This window comes from Crocodylus porosus, unplaced genomic scaffold, assembly GCF_001723895.1.
Source record: "Crocodylus porosus isolate Cpor-Errol unplaced genomic scaffold, CroPor_comp1, whole genome shotgun sequence".
Taxonomy (NCBI): Eukaryota; Metazoa; Chordata; order Crocodylia; family Crocodylidae; genus Crocodylus; species Crocodylus porosus.
In genome coordinates this window covers 92,755,317-92,777,864 of record NW_017728931.1, presented here as the reverse complement: position 1 = coordinate 92,777,864, position 22,548 = coordinate 92,755,317, and the positions used below count along the sequence as shown (strand labels likewise).

At 40.2% G+C, this 22,548-nt stretch overlaps 1 protein-coding gene across 2 annotated transcripts in view; it reads left to right on the top strand.

Annotated features, from left to right (window-relative positions):
- NRCAM (neuronal cell adhesion molecule) overlaps nucleotides 1-22,548 on the top strand; it is a 216,002-nt gene that overhangs the window by 130,164 nt on the left and 63,290 nt on the right. For both annotated transcript variants that reach the window (XM_019543378.1, XM_019543377.1), the window contains exons 13-19: nucleotides 6,317-6,460; nucleotides 8,369-8,480; nucleotides 8,791-8,957; nucleotides 9,052-9,199; nucleotides 13,873-13,997; nucleotides 15,168-15,197; nucleotides 16,987-17,088. In XM_019543378.1, coding sequence (XP_019398923.1) covers nucleotides 6,317-6,460; nucleotides 8,369-8,480; nucleotides 8,791-8,957; nucleotides 9,052-9,199; nucleotides 13,873-13,997; nucleotides 15,168-15,197; nucleotides 16,987-17,088 — 828 coding nt within the window. The remainder of the gene's footprint in view (nucleotides 1-6,316; nucleotides 6,461-8,368; nucleotides 8,481-8,790; nucleotides 8,958-9,051; nucleotides 9,200-13,872; nucleotides 13,998-15,167; nucleotides 15,198-16,986; nucleotides 17,089-22,548) is intronic.

The following is a 22,548-nucleotide window of genomic DNA, read 5'->3' as shown; positions in this document are numbered from 1 at the left end:
TGGGATGCTCCATCTGCCCTACCATCTCAGCTTTCACGAGCTGCACCTGGTACCTTGAGGAACATAGAAAAAACATATAAAGCTGTGTCTATGGCTGCATTCCTGATTCTCTGAATCAGAATTGAATCTTTAGATCTCAGCCTGACAAAGGGTGTTTGTACCTAAAAGCTTGCAAAGAAGATTTTTTCCAATGGTTTTAGTTGGTCTAATAAAAGATTTGGATTTACCCAAAGAATCTTATCTCACTTCTAAATAGGTTTCTGTGACTGCATCCACATTAGCAGCTGTAGTTGTATAACTGGATTGCTTAGGCACAAAGTAAAGCTAAATGCCGTGGCATCTTTGTGAGAGCAAGATGGAGGGAGAGGAATGACAGAATGTGCTGTGAATCCTGAGGTTTCTTCACATTCCATCTTAATGTTCTTTTGAAATACCAGAAGCTTTTCTGTGAGTTTCACAAGTGCAGCATGCCCTCATGTTCAGTTGGTATTGAAATTATTCAGTTGGGCTCTGCCTGTTTCCAGCTGAATTTTTAATGATATAATTGTAAAATAAAACTGAAGCAGCTGGCTGGGCTGCAGGGCAGTGCTGGGTAAGTTAAACCCACAGCATCATTTCAAAGAAAACCAGCCATATTTGAATATCAAAGCATAGCTGTCACCCTATATCCCACAATGCACCCCCTGTGTCCCAGTAATCTTTTTCCATTTCTTTAATTTTCTACTGGAAAATGCAACTGGGAGATACTTAATGCTTCCAGTGTTGTTTCCTTATAATACTGTCAGACAAAGGCAGGAGCAATGTTACAGAGAGGACCTTTCATCCATCTGTCAGGCAAAGAAAGAGGCTTAAACACTGAGAAAAGCAAAGAGGGTGGGAAGTTGAAAGGCACTATCATCTACTGGGAGGAACATTAGTAAAATTAGTGGGCCCTTAAAGTAATTAAAAAGCGTAATGTTAATTTTTCCTTTAGACTATGTTACCTGGTCTAAAAACATCTTTTTAAAAGAAATTGATGTCAAGTCCTATAAAAGTATCTTTGATGGTTTTATTATGTTTTCATTAACAATGCAAATTTTAAGAAGAAACTGATTATATGACCACAGGTACAGTCCTGGAGTGATAAGGGCCTAGTCTTTCCATGTTTACTAACTTTAGTAATCCTGACTCCCATGCAAAGTCCCATTGAGGTCAATTAGGATTACTTACAGAATAAGGGTCACAAGTTCAGGCCATGACTGCTTTGCCGTGTGCCTCAATTAACATTTGAGTTCTGCATTATTCATGCTGCTGCATAATCTGTCATAATGTACTGCTTAAATATTCAGCAGGGTCTTACCAAAGGGAAATAATGCATAAAATGTCTCAACTTTTAAAGAAGTAACAACCCAAATTAAGTGGAGAAGGGAACCCCTGACATAATTTAGAAAGATACTTGTGATACTGCACAAAGCATTGATTTCTTGGTTCAGTTATTTATAGCATGGGGTGAGTTAATCTCACATACCTCAAAATTAAAGAAAGCACTGTACTGAGTGTTCATCTTCATATGAAATGCCCTTTCCTTGCATATATCCTTTTCACATTAATATGATTTTTTTTTCAGTCGTCTTAGTCTTCACATAATTGTACCAAATTGAAGGGCAGAATGCTAACCCCTAAATTTTCGTTTGTAAGGAAGTCTGATAATTCTTGGATTATTTTATTTTTACATACGGACATGTATGCATGTGCATACTCTCTCACTGTCTCTTTCAGTTCCATGCATGCCACACACACTCATGCACAGGAATGTAAATTGTAGGCTCCTGGACTGGAACTCTGGAGAAGTATACAGAAGAACAAAGAGATGGGCTGTCAGGCCCATTAATCATTCACCACTGCTGTTGTCATTACAGCTAGAGCTGTGCAAGTAGGCCAGGATTTGGCCTAATGAGCACAAGAAGTGGAAAACTGTTGGGACTGGATTTTATTTACTAAACACTGTATGCCACAGTGGTGGCTGGTACTTAAAGTACATGAAAGGCAGCAGGTAATCTGCCATCTTCTCTGTTGCCACTTTCTGCTGTCTACTGTAGGTTAGTTCTACAATTTTTTCCAGGAATAATTCAACACTGGATTCTAATAATTTACACAAATGTAGGGCTGCATGTCACGTTTCTACTTCTTTTTTGTGGGACTTAACACTAGTGTAAATGTTCTGTGTTCAAGCCCAGAATTTATTTAAAACTAGAAATCATTAAAACATTCTTTTTTTTACTCATTGGTTTTCTACTGTTGTTTCCCAGCCCTGTTATGCTCTAGCATATCCAGGCCTATCCTAGTGTATCTAGTTAACAAAGGAAGAGTGTGGCATCTTTAGTGGGTGTGACAGGTACCGTACCATTCTCTCTTACTGGGGCCCCTCCCCCCTCAACTCTCCTGCCATGATTTGATGTTATTGGGTGAAAGGAGGGGTTCAGTGGTGTTCCTCTTCTCGGAGGGGGACCCAGTGACGGAGGCACTACAGTTGCACTGTGATGTTCCTCAGGGCTCCACCTCCCCTACACCCTGTCCACTTGCCAACTGCTTAAGTGTTGGTCTCACTGTTTCGCCATTCACTGTAAGCCCCTTTACTAAGGGGTTCAGTGTCAGATTCAGCACCAATCAGTTGCCTGGATGTTAAGGCATCCAGAGCCCCAGTCCCTCATGCCAGAGGGTTGAGCTCATGTTATCTTGCATCTCTCTCTCTCTCCCTGAGAGCAAGATGCTCCTATAATCTCTGCAACTCGGGTAGCCAGTGACCAATCCTCTACAGCCTAGTGCAGGGATGCTGTTTCCCCTGCTCCGGGTGCAGGCGCAGCGCCTGCAGCAACACTCCTGCCAGCCACCAGAGTCATTGCCTGCCTGGCATGTTCCCTGCTGGTCTTCTCCATCGCTCCTCTGCCCCCTGCCAGCTTCTGGCAGGGTTTTTAAATCTTCCCATGGCGGCGTCTCCTGCTGCCGCCATTAGCCCAGTACTCCCCCGCTCTGGGAGCAGCTTTTTGAAAAGCTGGCAAAATGCCAGCTCACGTGGCTGTGGTGCCAGTTCCTGCTCTGGCCGCACGCCTTGAGGTGGAAATTCAGACAGGATCACTGTTTGGCTAACAGAAGCGCTTTATTTTGCATGGCCACGGGAGATCAGCAAGAGGCGGCTGATGCTTAACGACAGTAAAGAACAGACTGCTTTATATACTGATAAATCATGTACAGGTCAACCCTCCTTGCAACAGGCTCTTGGCAGTCTGACAGCAACTCATCTCAGTGTCTGGCGGGGCCGAGCAAGTTTTCTGAAGCTGTCTCCTGATAAGCTTATCCTGAAGGCCACCACGTTGTTTTCACTCGGCCTTCACCCACATCACATTTCCCCCCCATCCTAACCCAACACATATACACTCTTTTCAGTACTTTTCCATTACTCATCAGCCTGAAGGCAAGTTCTCCCAGGTGTTGGGGGCCTGATTATCCAACGCTGGGGCTCTTGGGGTTTCCCCCAGCCCCCACAGAGCCTGTGGGGTCTTCTCACCGCCACACAGAGTATCTCCAAAATTATGCAAAAACTTAACCATGATCCATTTCAGTGTTACACTTGCTGTTCACTACACTGGATCGTATGTTTATAACTTAAACCATGGAAATGGCTGACTATTTATAAAAATGTTCATATTGTTTGCATGTTACTTATGAATGTGATCTTTTGAAAAAAAGCAGGAGGTAAAAGAAAAGGATATGTTAGTAGTAATGACTGTTACACAGATAATATTCTCCTTTTAAATTTTCAAAGCACATCTGTTCATCAAGAATACTCTGTGAGACGACTAGAAGGGAGCAAGATATTTCTCAATCTATGTCAGAAGGAAAAACTGCTTCTTGTTTTCTTAGTATTAATTCTCTTTATCCCGTTTCTGCAATAACAGCAGCAGGATCTATTGCATCTTAAGAACATTGCTCATCTATGAACTATCTCTGACATTAGTGTGCAGCACCACGTTTGGGATCACATTTGTAAAAGCCAGGATTGAATTGCACGGCAGGTTACATTCACTATAAAATGTGCCTAGTCAAGTCAGTTGGAACACTGCAGCTGGAATGAGAGATGTTCATTGTCAAAATCTAGATCAAATATTTGTCTGTGTTAATAGTTAATTTTCTACTGTTGCAAAATGATAACATAACTATGTTTTAAAAGAAATGGGCACGAGGGTATTCACCATCACAATTAAGTAACATGTTTCTGTTACGCTATTAGTATCAATCAACAACTACTACTGAAACATCATGGATCACAACAGCATCTGAATATTAAAAATTACTGTCAGAAAAGGTTTCCAGAAACCAGGCATGCTGTTTGTGAATGTATGGAGAAACCATTGACCCAGATTCATAGCTATAATCAGTTAAATAAAATATTGGCAGCTAGAGAATAATAAATCTTGCTATCCCATCCTAAAGAAAAAGTCTTCTCTTTTACTGTACTTTTTATGTCATGTTATTGATCAAAGTAAGACGGGTTCTCAGATGAGCAGAAAGAAAAGGCGTACACATTGGCATTGATATGAGAAGAAGCAGCCAAGTAATTGCATCCTCTTTCTCTACTGGCATGCTGGGTTTGCCTTCAGCCTGAGGGAGTCTCTAACACAGTATCTTAGCATGGCATCAACATTTCTGATATCACTTTCAGCATAAAATAGAACCACTTAGCAGATTGCATTAAAATAAATGAATGTGCTCCAAGTCATGTATTACTGAAAATTTCATTTCAGGCAATGATAAAAAATATAAAGAAGTCCCCCAGTGATTCCAGAAGCAGTCATATTCACTGCTGGCTATTGCAGTCATAGTAGTGCAGTAGAGAGTCAGTTATTCAAATACTGGTTATTTGGGCCGTTCAGTTATCCAAATGCAGGACCGACTGCCAATCTACACAGTACAAGTGAGATCAATGGTGACCGAAGAAAAGAGAATTGTTTTAAAGGTTGAGAAAAAAATTGAAATAATCAAACTGAAAAAACATTGATGTATATATAAAGGTTGATGCATATATACACACATTATGTATACATTATCTATGTTTGCATGTAACATAACATGTTTTATACAGTATGTATATGAGTTAATCTTACATGTTCCATAACCAAGCAATTTGAATATTAATTTTGTTTGCAATTACTTCACATAATTAATTCCTTACTATTATAGAGTAAAAAGTAGTGTGACAATTAGTGCTAGCAGAGATTAATAATACATTCATAGAAATCACAACTGTCCTTAGGTAGGATAATTCTGTAATATGCATCTATTCAATTTTTGGCTAGTCTTAAGGGCATAAGCAAACATACACATCCCTATATACATGGTTTACATCAATATGGTTAATATTTGATCAGTAGTACCGCTATTGTTACAACTGTCAGGCAGAAGGCAGGGTGAAGATGCACCTTATAGGTTAACTGAATGAAACATACATAAGTTTTCATGAGCAAGAGTTCATTTCATCAGATGCTATGAAAGGGTGTGAAGACAGCAGGCTATCAAATCGAGTGATTTGAACAAATCAGGGAGGGTGAAAAGGAGGGAGGAGGGCAGTGGTGTTAGTAACATTTTTGTATTTTAATATAGATATTGTCTATATGGTCATAAAATATTCCTTTTCACTTGCAGGACATACTGCTTGTTTAACAGTGGACAGCGCTACTAACAATTTTTTGAAAGTTGCATTGTTTGATGTCTTATTTAGGGGGGATAGTGCCACCTACTGAATCACTACTACAATTTCCATGAGCACGCTGATGGAGTTTTTTTGATTGCTTACCAATAATCTGATTTAATATAGTTTAATCTGATGACATTTTCATGTTGGGAAAGCTTTTGAGGCATAGTTTTGTTTAATGTCAGAATATTTGGAAAGCATGAATCTTTTAAGCTGTAGAATATTCTAATATTTATAATCAGTTTCAATTAATTTCCTTTTGGCATTAGGGTGTTTCTTTATCCCCTCATTGGGTATCTTCTGCTACATCTGTGTTTGCCTGAAAGCTATATTCAGCCTGTGTTTCTAGATGTTTTTTGACATCTTTCCTCAGGGAATTGCATACAAAATAGGTCACAGGCTTTAATCATAAAGGAACAGTGGGTTCTATGCATCTTGCACTAAATATGGATAAAATTTGGGCATCTTCTAAATCAATGATGATTAAATGCTTAACCATTGAAAGAACTCTGTGAAAGTACACTAAAATCACTTCATTTTTTCACAATATTTCATTCAGAAACATTTTTTCTTTTATAACCCTACTAGTTGCCCCGGTAGATCCTAGTAGGAAAGTGGATGGTGATACCATTATTTTCTCTGATGTGCAAGAAAGATCAAGTGCTGTCTATCAATGCAACGCTTCCAATGAATATGGCTACTTGCTGGCCAACGCATTTGTGAATGTCCTGGGTAAGAATCAGTCTTTCACACTTCATGCTCTTTCCTCCTTTGTAATACTGCCACCCAAGTTTCAGTCCTCCGGCATTCCAGGAAGCAGAATCCCCATCCCCACCCTCCTGTTCTGTGTGGACAAACTTTCTACCCCCTGAGCTCTACTGCCTAGGGGCAGTTCTGACACCAAGCCAACTCCCCTGCCTACCACTGGTGGTGTGACCTTCCCACCCCCAGGATTGCATCCCTGTGCAAACAGCCTGTAGAGCACATGTAGCTGGCCACGTTGCAGGGCAAAGACATGTCCAGGAGTGGGGTTTAGAGAGTATTGTGGGGCAGAGGGAACAAGGTAGGATGCTGGATTGGGTACCCATGAGTGGGGGCTTCCTTCCCAGGGTAGGGGTAATAGCTCCCCCAAAAGCACCTTCCCTCACCCCTCCCACTTCTCAACCACCCTGGGAAGCATGACCAGCACCCCCACATCCCATTCTTAAATCCCAGTGTATTAAAACATTAGGTCTTTAATTTACTTCCTCTTTATTTCTTTTTAAATTCCTTTTTTACTTCTTTTTATTTTATCCTTCAGTGGATGACTTCCTTCATTTTACCACCCTTCCCTCACTCCCATTTCCTTTCCACCACCCATTTCATTGCCCACACCTATCTAATTTCCACCTCCCAGCTTCATGTTTCTGTACCTGCCTTCCTACCCCACCGATCTCTCCATCTTTCACATACCCCCACCTAAAGCAGGGATAGAAGCCTGTCTTGACTCACCAGCCTTGTAGTGGCAACTCACAGCTGTACCTCCTAATCCAGTTCCTGCTCACAAGCTCTTTAGCAGCAAGACACAGCTGGGCAGGTGGAAAACAGAGAAGGTTTTTAGCCCTAAGGTGTGACTGCTCCAAACTTGAGCTAGCACTAACACCAGTCAATATTTGAGCAGCTCAAAGTGCAATGTCTAATAAGATCATAACTGTTCCTGAGCTCTAGCCTATCCTCTCCATTGGAGCATCCATGGAAGCATCCTGTCCCCCTTTCTTTGTTATGCAAATCAAACAAGAATAGCTACGTTGCATAAGTATGAGGAAGTGTAACTTAAGTTTTATAATTTCTTGCCATTTCATTGAATTTTGGTATTTAGTCACCAAGGGTCTAGCTCACCTATCTAAAAATTGGGTCTTAACAAATGTTCCTTCCCTCTAAAATGTTCACCTAGCATCGGGTAAGTGTTAGAAGTGAGGAGTTCACTCAGGTAAGACCTGTGACACTTTCAAGAACCTCTCAAAACTGGTACAGAAGCTACACTTACATGAGAATCTAGTTTTGCCTGTGGCTGGAATACTTCCCCCTAAGAAATTTTCTCCAGATGAGTAACATGGGCTCTGATGTTTTTCTTGGAGTTTTACAAAGCTAATAGTAAAACCCCAGGCATAAGAAGTTCATCTTGTAGAGGCGCTCCATGTGTAACAAGCCGAATCAGTTGCATTAGGCTGAGTATCAGGGTTCCTGATGAAAAAACCCTGCTTGATTCCAACAGGAACCACACAGGAAAAAAAGTACTTCACCTCAAAATTCTGCCCTGGTCCTGATCTTCCTGGCTTATTTGCACCCAAAGAGTTCCCAAGAAGGTTAGGGCCTCCTCAGAACCATATAGTCAAATTCTCAATAGTCCTTTTTTCTCCAAGGATTTTGTGACTTCATCCTCCAAGCATTGCCACATGTTCTGTTGTTTGTTCACTGTAAAGGAGTGGGGGAGAGATTTTCCCTGAAAATCAGAGCCTGTACTAGCAGCAGAAGATATTTAGAGCTGGGGAGAGCATTCATATCACCTCAGAGAAAAGTCGTAAATATATAATTCCACAGGCTGTTCTTGATTTCCTTAATCGAGCATGCCAGGCATTTTTTGTTGTCTTGTATTTTTAGCGGAGTCACCAAGAATCCTGACGCTTCCTAATACACTGTATCAAGTCATTGCAAACCATCCTGCATTGCTAGATTGCTCTTATTTTGGTTCACCTAAGCCTGAAATTAAATGGTAAGTTTTAGCCTTTGTGTGTAAAAAACTTAAACACAGATTTTGTTACTATGAATTTTCACTTTGCAAAATAAAATAAGGCTCTCTTTATAACATAAATGGTTAAACTATTCAACGTCTTATGACTATATTGTAATACGTTTTTTAACTTAACACTTAAGTAAATACCTATAGATTCCAATTTGTTTCCCTACAGAACGTTGCTCAATATTTCTGTCTTATTTTACTATTCCTAGTTTTATTTTCTAGTATTATTAAATGATTGAATGAACACATAATATTGGATAACAATACTGTCTTTAATATGAAGGTTTAAGGGAGTGAAAGGGAACAACCTGCATGGTGATGCGTATGTTTTCCATGATAACGGAACCTTGGAAATTCCTGTGGCACAGAAAGATAGCACGGGCACGTATACATGTATAGCAAGCAATAAATTAGGAAAGGAAGAAAATGAGGTCCAGTTAGAAGTTAAAGGTAATAAATCAGTCATTTTGTAGAGCATTCTAATCGCAATTAACCCCAGAATTTCAAACTTGTTAAATGTCTAATAGCAACTTCTAAATTTCAGATCCAACAATGATTATTAAACAACCAGAATACAAAATCATACAGAGGTCTGGTCAAGTTTCCTTTGAATGTACAATTAAACATGATCCTACCTTACTACCAACAGTCACATGGTTGAAGGACAATAGTGAATTGCCAGATGATGAAAGGTATACATAAATTATTAATTCCTTTTTTCTTTTAATGAATTTTTTGTTGTTTTTTCTCCCATTCTTTTAAAATGCACAGGGCCACTTAATATCAAGAGCAGGTTAATGTTTGATTTTGGCTAGCAGTGTATCCTGGTTCACGGGCAAAGTCAAGACAGAAGTTTAAAATAAGATAATATATAAACCAGGGGTTTCAGACTCGCGCAACCCTCCAAATAGATCCTGACCATGGGGCTCTTCACAGACCAGATCAAGATGTGGCAGTGGGGTGAGTGGCATCAAGACACAATCAAGAGTTAATACAGCATCATCTACCCCTAGTGTCACCACCATGCATCCCCAGTAGGGCTCAATATGGATATTATGGCAGCGGGCCCCATCTCTGCTTACCCTGTCCCCAGATTTCTAGCCCATGGAGGAGCCCATAATACAGATATTTGACACTCCTGATATAAACAAATAGGAAAAAAGGGATAGATAAATATTAGCAAAGCAGAAGATATGAAATGCAGGTCAAGAAGGGAAGCTAAAGACACAAAGGAAAAAAACATTTAAAACTACTGCTAATAAGTAGTAGTTTAAGTATATTAGGGAAGAAATAAGTGCTATAACTAGCAAAAGAATTTTATGAGCTAGAGATGGTTAAATGTTAATAACAAGGAAAGATAAGTGTTCAGTAATTATTCTGTATTTAAAAAGATGTGCATGTATCATATGAAGATGAGAAATTTTATTTTCAGTCCATTGGTAACTGAGAAGGATGTTAGATAAAGTCTACTAAGAATAAACATTTTAACTGAAATCAGCAGACCCAAGTATCTTCAACCAAAGACTACTAAATAAGCTAACTGAGGAAATGTCTGGCTTACTCATATTACTTTTAATGAATTTTGGAATGCTGGGGAACGCCTAGAGGATTGGGTATAGTGGGATAATGTTATGCCAGTATTCAAAGAGGGCAAGTGGGATGACTAGGGTTGAGTCTGGTTAGCTCAAAATCACTCATGGCCAAATTAATGGAAAAGCCATTATGGCCTACAGGTAATACCAAAGTAAAGAATAGGAACAAAATTAATGACCGTCAACACCCCTTTATGCAAAAATAAGCCTTGTCAAACAAACTTGATTTCCTTCTTTAATACTATAACAAGTTATGTGCATAAAAGTAACCATGCAGGTATAACATTTTTGTAAGGCAATTTACTGCATATCAACATAACATTATGATTAACAAATAGTGCTATGTGACGTTGGCAAGAACCATGCTGAATGGATTAGGAATTAGCTAAATGGAAGGTCTCAGAATGCGGTTTTGAGTAGGGACCTCCCCAAATTAAGGAGCCAGAGAGCCGATTTCATGGGCTGATCACAGGGCTTGCTACCATTTCCATGGGCTTATCGCAGTGGGGCCCCACCATACCTCTAATTGGTCCTGGTGACCCTGCCTCTTGCTGCTGATTGAGGGCTGTCTGTCATACTACTCCTCCCCTTGCTGCTGATTGGCTGAAAGAGCTGTCTGTTATGTGGCCCCACTCCTTGCCATGATTGGTGGAGAGGGGCAGGGCTACACAACAGGCAACACTCTTGCCAATTAGGGGTAGCAGCAGCTACTATCTTGACTGCTCCCCTTCATGTCAGCACCCCCGTCTTGCCCCCCAGTGGGCTGTGCAGCTGAGCTGTAGGGGCCATGAGGATCCCTGGCTCCGACTGGGGCCAGCATTTTATTTTTAGTAAGTTGTTGCTTTTTGTTAACGGATTTTGTGGACATTTTCTGATTTCATGGACAATACCCAATTTCATGAATTGAGTAGTTCCCTAGTTATGAAGGATCATCACTGAATAATGTCAATCTCCCTGGAAGGTGACCAGGCTCTGTTGGGCTGCTAAAACTATAATGAGCAGGGAATGTCAAGCCCTTGAAAATAGCATGTGGAAGATGGTAAGTCAAGCGACACATCTTCTGGACAGAGAGAGAAATTCAACACATACCGAAGTAGTAGAATAGAGGTACACCTGCATGGGCATCTGTGGTAACTCGTAAGTGGTTTTCTTATGAAATAATTAGAGTTGGATTGGTTTCTATAGTTATTCAATGTATAACAAAAGTATAAAGGCTGCAACTCTTCTACCACACATCAGCCATGTAAACCATAGGTGATTGGTGCCTCCTGAGTCTGGCGGGGCACCCATAGAAGCTGGCGGCAGTGTCAGGGATGGGGCTGGCAAGCACCTTCAGAAGCCACCGGCAGTGTCGGCAGCAGGAACATCCCTGTCATGCCCCTCCGCCCCCCGTACCCTTCTTAGCAGTTGCCTATGATGTAAACCTCTGTGCACTTCCCCTCTGTCTGCTGATCTGATCAGCCAGTTGACAATGAGTAAAGTTTTTCTAGTTGTACTTACTGTGCAACATCTTTAAGCTGACTAAGTACTGCCTGCAGCCAACCAGGTACAAAGCCAAACTGTGAAGGGCTGGGGCCCAGCTATCCAAGCTACATGAACCAATATGTAGGTATGTTCACAGGGAAAAACTAGTAGATACTAACAGGCTGTTTGTCAGAGAAAGGCATAACAAGAACTAGTAGGAAATTCAAAATAGAAATTAGATGCATATTTTTAATAGTAAAGGTTGTAGAGTAGACTGTAACAGGTCTTAAGTTGCTTAATAGCAATTTAGCATGTAGCATTTTCTTGCATTCATTTGAATAGAGTCTGGGTAAGAGAAAAAGAAGAAAAGGAAATGACCAGCCAGAGGATGTCACAGTGTGTAAACAGTTGTAGAAAATTCAAAAAAGATGGATTGGAAAAAACTAGGCTTATGGCTGCCTAGAATACATGTAGTGGTTTGATGCTATATAAGGCTAATTCTAGACAAGATATAGCTTAGATATGGAATAAAAATAGGTATATGAATATTAATTAGGATGGCAACTATTAGAAACAGTTTTATATTTTTTACCTTATTCAGCAAGCTTTTTGATGTAGAGCCTGGCAATAAAGTATAAAAATCATGGACTCTTTGCTCTTCAGCCTTGAGTTAAGATTTTTGTTAAATAGCCCATCTGCAAATAAACCAAGATGAGAGCTCTTTTAAAACTTAATTTGAAACATATATGAGAAGTCCTTTTCCCTAACAGGCTAGCCATCTGGTAGAGACTTTTTAAGACTTTAGATCTTAGAGAAATTAATTTTAATTTCTCTCAAATATTAATAAGATTGTTATTTATTTATTTAAATGAATGCACGTTTTACAAATTTTATTCATTTGCTCGATATGGCTAAACTGTGCTGTTTGTTCATTTATATCTTACATGTATTTCATTATTAAATTTGATATTCAAATGTACCTGCATTTATGTTTGTATTTAATTTTGGTGAGATTGACTCTTCAAACCTTTCTTGGTTCTCTGAATATATCCAAGGGACAACAAGATAATTAATCACTGGAACATACTACCATGGGAAATCTCTTGATGTCTCCAGATAAAGGACAAGATGCCTTTCTGGTACATACGTTTAGGTCAAATGCAAATATTTAGTCTCGTGGTACCTAGGTAAAACTTAGTGCGGGGTGAAAATGAGATGGTGCAATGGTCACTTATGGCTATGAGTTCTATGTTGCACTGCTGTAAATGAAGGAAAATGTTCTCTTGATCCAGGCTTTTAAAGCCCTGGCAGACTTTAAGACCTGTGTAGGAGAGCAAGGTTTTTCTCCTGGGTCACCCTAAGCTAAAACTCAGTTAAATTTCAAAGTAACTTGTGGCAGATAAGCAGGAATATCAATCTGGGTCCCAAAGGAACTGGGAAGCTGAGGTCCTGGAGGGAAGTTCTAGAAGTAAAGCTGGAAAAAGGATTCTCAGCTTCTGCTAATACTAAGTTATCAGTACAGCTAGACTAGTAAAAGGGTGTGTTGGACATTGGGTAAATATCACTACTCAAGTAAAATCTTTATATGAAACATGAAAAGAATATTTTATTATGGATTTGTTTGTGGTGATGTCTATGTCATATTAATTCTTCTGTGTTAATTATTAATCCCGTCAGTGTTTAGTCGATGTTGGTGACCATATTGGTGTAATTCAATTCTGCAGTTCCAGACAAGTGATTTTTGAGTAGAAACTGTAAAAAAATCTATTAAAAGAAAAGTTGAGGCAAGTTGTCAAAGGCACAGATACTTATAAAGGTCTGCAATACATTTTATATGAATTATTTCTGCAAAACTGGATCAAACAAATGTTTGAAGTTTACATTCACAAATGATTAGCAAGCGCAGAAAAAGTGAATTCATTTTTAAAAAAATGATCACGTTCATAGCTCAAGATTGGTTTTAAGGTTGCCTTTTGGAGCATGTCAGTGTTCTGGGGTAACTGCAAATTAAAGTGAAGGCTTTTTTTGGCTTGTAAAACGCAAATATGACCATTTTTGGTGCCACGCATTTACAAATCAGATGCAGTTGTCAAGAGGTAGCCTACAAAACAAAAGAAAAAACACACTTGAAACTTGATGTTTCTTATTAATGATAAAGTAATTGTTGTACAAAACTTGAAATTACCTTCATCTTTGGAGACCTTGCTGTTAACAAAGTTATTAAGATGCTTTTGAGTTTCGGTGATATGTTCACACACGCTTATTATAAAATATATTATCAAAATATATTGAATACATTGTATTTACAGGCTTATTGTTGGAAAAGAAAATTTGACCATTTTGAATGTGACTGATAAGGATGATGGAACCTATACCTGTATTGCTAATACTACTCTGGACAGCGTTTCTGCAAGTGCTGTGCTCACTGTTGTTGGTAAGATTGTATTTAAAATTCATAAGGACAAAACTAAGTTTATTTTGTAGAAAATATAAAACAAAATCCAAGGTCCTTTGTCCTTCATTCTCTTTGGCTGTGTAGCTCATTTTTAAGGTAGTAAACACCAATTCAATCTTACCTAAAATGTTTACCTTTCTGGGATAATAAGCTATGGACCAACTCCATAGCAAAAAAGCTTCAGATAATCAGTAGCATCTTCATTAGGATGAAGTCAGTCTTGTGTGAATGGGATTTTACTTAGATCAGAGCTGTCTAACTTTTAAGTAGCTGAGGGCCATACACTCCTTGGGCAACACCAATTGGAGCTATGGACCCCAAGGACCACATGCCCCCCTGTCCCCCCACTGAATCGAGCATTTGAGTGGTTGCCCCCCACTGCTGTACTTCATGTCCCAGCCCCTTCTCTGTGATCCCAGGTGCTACCTCACTGCTGCTTCTGGTGCATCCCCACTGCACCATACACTGCCCTTCTGTTCCTCCTAGCATCCATCCCACCCTTGCTGCATTGCATGCAACCCTGCTGCTATCTGTACCCTGCCTCCCACTGCTGCTCCCCATGCCCTCTTTCTGTACTGCGTTCTTAGGTACCCTGACTCGCCCTTTGCTTCCTAGCCGTGAGATCTCTCTGCTGTACCACAGCACTCAGGCATCCTGGATTGTGGGGTCCCCTGGCTGGATGGCTGGGACAAAGACTGTAGACTGCATGCAGTCCAATGGCCACCAGTTGGACAAACGTACTTAGATCATACCTGAGCTAGCAAATATTGTTCATGATTCTTAGTGAAAGAATCTGGTAAGTGTCTCAGGCCAACGTATGCTGGTGGTCCAAAATGCTGCAGTAGTCTCAAAACCTGGTGAATAATGTCGTAAGCAAACTCCATGTAAATACTTGGTCCATAGGAAAAAGCATTTTGTCTAGGCACTGTAAGATCATTTTACTTTATTTTCTTAATTTTAATATATGTATATTCAGAATTGGAGGGTTTATCATTTTAGCCAACAAATTAATCAGTGCATGTTTTAAAATTAAACTCTTCCACTAGATGCAGTAACTTTATCTCTAACAAACATAATCTTTGACTACAAGTAATTCCTATTGCTTTGGCTACTAACTAATTAAATCCTTTATATTAATGTTCTTTTCAGCTCCTTCCCCAACTCCAGCTATCATTTACGGTAAACTAATACAAAGTTTCTTTTTGCATCACTAAGCACATTTCATACTTTTGCCTGTTGCAAACTGCAATTGCTTTTTTTGTTTGTTTGCTTCATGTCATTTTACTATTTTTTAATTTAAGCAGAAAGGAGCTCTGTGCATTCATCTCATTACGTTCTTACTAGATATTGAAACTGTTTCATTACTAGGATCAAACAATATACAAAAAATGAACTTTTTAAGCAAACTATTTTAATGTAAGTCATGTAAGTCGGTCACAAAATAATGTGGGTTTGTCACACCAACTAGAGTAATGCAGAGTATTTCTGTAGTACATGAAATACAAAACAAAGATTTAAACAGTAGAATTCAGCAGTTCCTTCAGTCTAGTGCAACCAGATTACACTCCTGATTTCATATCATTTAAGTTATTGGATGTTCTATCATTCGTCTCACTAGGAGTGGCATTAAGACCCATGTGGTCTAGCTTCCACTAGGCAGAAGCATGGAAAAAATGAAGTAAATGCTGAAAATCTGATTTTAACAGTTTACGTGACCCTTTGTACACATCTGCTTTCTATTTTTCAGTAGACAGGGTGCCTAAAAACTGCTAAGGACTTGATTTTGTGTCGAGTTTTTTCTTGCTAAAAATTAAATAAGACGGTATCACCCCACTTGTTTTCCATTGAGTAACATTGCATTTAAATATTATGCCATGACAGTTTCTAGGTTTTAATCCTGTGAAATGTGTGAGGTAAGGTCTTAAATTTCCTGTCATGTTTTCACAATGGATCTGTTATGAAAATGGTGGCATAATGATTTAAGCTATGGATACATGAATTCAAGACCTATGTGAACCTATATTAAAGGCTGTTCCCTAGTAGATGCAGTTATAAATGGTCACTCGGGCTGGGAACTCCAAGGCAACCAAACAGAATGCAGAACATATCACTCCCTTATGTGTCGTTGGTTAAACTGATATACTTTAACCACGCTAACCCAATGGACTGTTCGACTTGCATTAACCTTTCTGGACCCAATGCTTTGAATATTTAAAAATATGAGTAACTTGAATGTAAATGCAGTGTCCTTGGATAAGCCCCATTGATTCTTATGCATTTTTAGACTGAACAGGCATCCATTAGTCTTTAATTCCAGAGTATTAATTATTTGATAAGTGATTTTTCATCACTTTGTAATGAACAGCTACATAATTACATGTGCAGAGAATTGTATCTTAGCAACTCATTTGATATTTTTAAATTCTTGAAATACGTAGGGATAATTTAAAATTCTAAATTTTTTCTTACCCAGAGAGTATCTGCTTTAAAGTTGGATTTGAAATGTTTTGAAGTAATTCTGAAACAGTTTCTCTTTAATGTCTGTGCCACTTTATTTTCCATTTGTTAGCATTAGTTTGATTGCATATGCAGTAGTTTGCTACTCATTCATTATACTACTTATATCTATTAACAGAATATGCTGATAAACATGTAGATGATCCATGCATTTCATATTTCTTTGCCTGTCATTACACTAGCTTTTATATCATATAGCAGTCAGTCATAGAATTCCTATTTAAACTGCTTACTTGTTTTGCAAATATTAAGAAAAGTTCCAAGCAACTTCATTTTATATCCATTTTGTTACAGCTGTATGTTCATAACCACTAAACCGTGTTTATACAATTGCAGTAGATCAGTATTGAGCTTTTGGAGAACTTTTGGTTGGAATGTGAGAGTGATTGTCAAAAAGAAAACCCTGTTTGGTTTCTTTTCTTTAGTTACTGTGTGTTTGTTTGGTTTGCAGCACATCCAAACCCACCCTTTGATTTAGAATTGACAGGTCATCTAGAAAGAAGCATACAGCTTTCATGGATACCAGGAGATGACAACAATAGTCCCATTACAAGTATGTTTGTCCACTGATTCCTTCTAACTGAATTAAGTATTTTTCATTTTTCTAATTCCAATACATTTTGAACTATACCTTATTGTAGTGTAGTGATATGTAAACTTTTCAGATTCATTTAGCCATTATTTATTTATGAATTTATAAATTAGTGAATTTGGGGGAATTTGTAGTTTTGGTATAGCATACACTTTTTAGGTGTGCCTAAAGAATAGAACAATGAATGCCTTATAAGTGTAGTAATAATAAACAATGATAAACATAAAACATAATAGTTTTATTCTTCTCATCCATTAGACTACTTTGTGATCTGTCAGAATTTGTCAGTGTTTTTTAGAATGTAAAACCAGAAGGTATTATGTAGTCTAACCTGGATATCTTAGGCCCTTAAATTTCACCTAGTTACCATTGCAGAGTAACTTGTATTTTTATACAGATTGATTGGCCACCCTTGTCATGTGGTACCTAGACACTCCAGGTAGACCATGGGTGGGCAAAATGGCAGATCTGGCCAGCAGTGAGACTCCATTTCCCAGCAACCCCTGCCCATGCTGCTCTCAGTCGGTCTTCATGGAGACCCCAGGAGCGCTGGGCCATGAGGGCACAGAGGCGTAGAACTGGGGCTCTTCCCCAGTCCAGCCCAGCTCTGTCATGGCTCCATGCTGCTGGGGTCTCCATGGAGATCAGCCAGGAGCAGCATGGGCAGGGCACATGGCTTCAGGGGGAGCCGCTCTGGAGCTGGGACTGGAATCTTTTGGCAATGATGGCACAGGGTCTGGGCCAGGGTAGAGCCTCGATCCACTCCCTGTATGTCCCTGCCCATGGAAGCCATGCTCGTGGCAAGCAAGTGGGCAGCAGATTGCAGCTCTGCCTTGTCCCTGCACTGTCACTGCCCCAGGATCACAGGGTTTCCCCATCCCCATCCTGCTGTCTTACTTTCAGCTGCAGCCCCATCCCAGTCACCTGGCTGTGTGCCCTGCCCATGCAGTCGATGGCAGGTGGATGGGTCAGGGTACTCATGCACCAGGCCTGGGTCCAGCAGTGGCAGCCAGAAGGAGCTGCTGCCACAGGAACTGGTGGGAAATGGAGTCCACTGCAAGCCAAATACAACCCATGGGCCTGTCTTGGCCCACCTCTGCTCTAGACCATTCCTGCAGGTCCCTGCATTTAATAAATGGCCTGTGATAGAGCAGAAAAAGACAGTGGTGAAGTGGTGGGCTACATCATTTAGTGCTCAACTTCCGGCAAGAATGTTTTCTTTGCCACAGGCTCTGTAGGAGCAGACCAGAACAAATACATTTAAGTTATCTATTGAACTTACCTCAGAACTTCCTGCTTCATAATGGATTAAAGAGTTTCTTGAACTGAGGGTTAGCCAACTTACTTTAAAAAAAACCAACAACCTAGACTTCAGCTAACTCTTCTAAATGTGTTACATGTAAAAATAGTGGCAGAGCAGGAGGAAAGAAACTTACTGTCACTGCCAACTGGTGTTCACTAAGTTCACTTACTGAACCGACCAACTCCCTTGAATTATCATGAAGTCACCTGTAATTTGCTATTGTGTTCTCTAAGACAGTGCGATGGCAAGGAAGTTTGGTGCCTGGGGCAAAGTACACAGTAGCAGCCTGTCCTCACCCCATGCACAGATCTGGGGGGCTCATGGCTCCGTCTCACAGCCTGCCTTGGCTGGGCAGAGCCTCTTGGCGCCCCTTCACTTCGGTGCCCAGGGTGGTCGCCCCACTTGCCCCCTCTTGCTATGGCACTGATCTGAGAAATACCGTTATAAATCATTATGACAATATAGAAGAGCACAGAAGCTTATGCTAATTATCTCGTAATAAGATGGAGCTTTCTGAATTGGCTACCATCAGTCTTTGAAGTTCTCTTCCCTCGGCCAAACTCATAGCCCAGGTCAGAGCCTGATGTGAAATGCTGTTGTTTACTTTAGAATTTATTTTTTCCTCCTGATTTTCTGTTGTTTTATTCTGACAAAGTGACTTAATCTTCATTATTACTGGAAGCAGCAGCTGTGGTTTTTATTGCTATTCACTGTGGACCTATTAATGTAATTTATATATTTATTAAGTCAGTAGACCAGCAGCTAACACCTGTTTTAACAGGAATCATGAGTAGTACAGAAGAGATTCCCCTCACTTTGTGCAGGTTCTGTATGTGTGAATTTGCTCTTATGCATTGACCCCTTTTATACCAAAAATTTGTTATATGCAAGGTAAATTCACGCATGCATTTGGCGTGGTGGAAGCCTGCAGTCAGCTGCTTTGTGCAGTGCATTGTGGGAGTGACACACACCAAAATACAGTCTCCTCTGTGGATCTGTGCTCCTCACTCATTGTCTGCGACATGTTTCTGTAGTTGCCATCCCCATCATGGTAACATTCACGCCATTGTGCTTGTGTATACTGTCTGCTGTTGATGAGTACCAAAATTGTCTTATAAAAGTGGTAGAAATGGGTTTGGGGGTTAGTACAGTTGAGGTCTTGGGACATATCCCTATTTGTTACATTATAAAGTGGGTTTCCTTTATGCAAAATTGGGTTATGTTCCATTTTCCAGGTACACACGTGCAGCATAAAGCGAGGGAAATCTGTAAATACACATGGAAGAATAAGCTAGAACAGGAAGCATCAACTTCTCCCCACCTCATGAGTTTGATAAGTAGTACAGAGCTAGCTGGTCCAGAGGCCATATCTAGAGCACAGAACTGTGTCATCTAGCTCACAGGGCTGCCGAGTGGGCCAGAAATTTTGCAGCGAGGTGAGGATCATCAGTATTAATTGCTGTGATTTGTCCTGCCACCAAATTTCCAGCCCACAGGGAGTCCCACAGACCAGATGGCATAGCTCCAAGTCTAACCTGTGGGGTTGCCTGTGGGACTTGGAAATTTGGTGGCTGAATGAGCAGCAGGTGACTGCCACAGCCATAGGAACTAGAGCAACTAACACTGCTGCCATTTGCCCCATTGCCAAACTTCTGTCTCTGTGAGCCACGTGACACAGCTCTATGAGCCATATCCATCCCACAGATTGGGCCTGAGTTAGACTATGAAATGTTGTTCTTCATGATCTGATACTGTAATGGTCCAGGGTAAAGGTTAAAAGGTCCAGGTGAGAAAGCTTGTATAAAAGCTTTATGATTATAATATATTGATTATATTTGTATATAATTTTAAAGTATATTTTATAACATTTATTTTTATATAATTGGTCTGAGTTATAAAACCAGTTAAAATAATTTTAAATTTAATATTTAAAGCAGCAGTTTTGGTTACCTTTTTGTTGAAATTACTGTTTCTTTGCATATACTTCCAACTCTGTGCACTAAAATTGGATTTAGTAACGTAAGACATGAGTTATGCCATATTATGGGAAAGAGGTAAAACTGCTTCATTACAGATAAGTATCATCCCATTATTGTCTCATAGCAGATCTTTTCTAGAGGTTGGTGTTCCTATATAACTCTGGTTTTGGAGGTCAGAGTTTCTCTAGCTCAGTTAAAAAAAAAAAAAATGCTTTTTGGAAATTGCTGTATCAGAGTTACAGGCAACAGACCAGTTTCTAGGGAAACTGAAACACTGAGACAAACATTGAGAAATCTTGCCAGTTTTCAGTATAGTACAGTGGTGCTCCACGTTCTGGCCCTGTAGGCAGATCAATGGCATGGGAGGCAGTGCATGGCTAGATTGGGCCCTGTGTTCCAGGATCTGGCTCTGTGCTGGAAGAGGGCCCCATACCACCTCCGCCTGGCCTTATGCTGCAGGATTGGGGCCCTGAGCCTCCTCTGCCTGGCCTTACACTCTGAAATCAGGGTGCCAGGGCCCATGCTGCCTCAGCCCAGCCCCACACACTGGGATTGGGTCCTGCACTGCCCTGTGTGCCCGATCAAACACGCAAGGCCATGGCCCGCAGCATTCCCCCTGTACTTGTGAGGAGCCCGTGGGCTGGATGACATTATGCTGGGGGTTGGATCTGACTTACAGGCTGGGTGTTGAGCACTCTTGGCCTAACCATATTCTGACTGTTTCAGTAAACAACATATTTAAGAAAGCCCCACACCTTTCTACTCCCAACCATAAATTAGCCAGCAGGAACAAAAAATAAGGACAAAGGAATATATTAGAGGTTTCCAGTCCTCCCCCTATCCCAGCACCTGAATCAAAAAGAAAGCAGCAGAGCTACAAGCCCAAAGGCCTCCACTCTCTACTTCCAGAAAGGGAACAGTAGCATTTTGGAGCAACCTTTATGGAATGCAGTATAAGACTGTAAAAAGTGCAGTAATCAGTCAGACCACAGGTCCGTCCAACTCTGTATCCAGTATCTCACAATGGCAAAAAGTGGATGTTAAGGGGCATAGTATATATATGCAAGGCCTATAAACACTGATCAGTCCCCTGCCCCTCTTCCCTTACAGTATTCAGAGGTCTGTGAAGCCTTAATTTATAGGTTGCATCCCTAACTACAGTGTTTACTACCATAATGGACCTACCCTGCCTTAATTTCTCCAGTGTTCTTTTGAACCTGGTTTAGTTATTATCGTTTATAACATCTTTTAGTATTTAGCTCTGCAAGTAAATTACACACTGGATGAAAAATAACATCTTTATTTTTATTCTAAAACTGCTTCCTAATAATTTCAGAGTATAACCCTTAATTTTAGTATTGTAAGACAGCAAATGCAAAATCCTTATTTACTTCCTCCATGCCATTCATGATTGTATATATCACTATCCTATTCCATCTCTGTTGTCTTGTCTATAACCTGAAAAGTTCTAGCCTATTTAGTCTCTCCTAATACTAAGGGAGCCTCTCCATGTTCCTGACCATCTTTGTTGCCTGTCTCTATACCTTTTCTACTATTCCACATAGGGTTCAACAGCAATATCCTCTGAGGCATCATGATATTACCCTTCACTACCTCTGGATATAAACATAACATATTCTGATGTCATAGAGTGTCGATCAGCTTTTTCCTTGCTCTGCTCTTTCCACTGCGCAACTTCAGTAGTCTAGCTACCTTTTTTGTGTCCGAAGTGCTTTCCATCCTCCTCCTCCAGCTGGTGTCCTTCTCATTTGAACTCCCTCTTCTTCATTTTTCCTTTCCCTTTCTTTTCTCCAGAATCCCACCTTGGCCCCAACTTTTGTCCTGAATTGCTCCCGAGTATTCCTGATACTATCTTTGTAATATAAAGAAAACAATAATAAAGCCAGCCATGTAACTAGAAGCTGTGTACAAGTCATTACCCCAGGTTTCTCTCATAGTTTCATAGTTTCTAGGGTCGGAAGGGATCTGAGCAGATCATCGAGTCTGACCCCCTGCCATGGCAGGAAAGAGTACTGGGGTCAAACAACCCCAGCAAGGTATACATCTAGCCTCCTCTTAAAGACCCCCAGGGTAGGAGCCAGCACCACTTCACTTGGAAGTTGGTTCCAGATCCTAGCC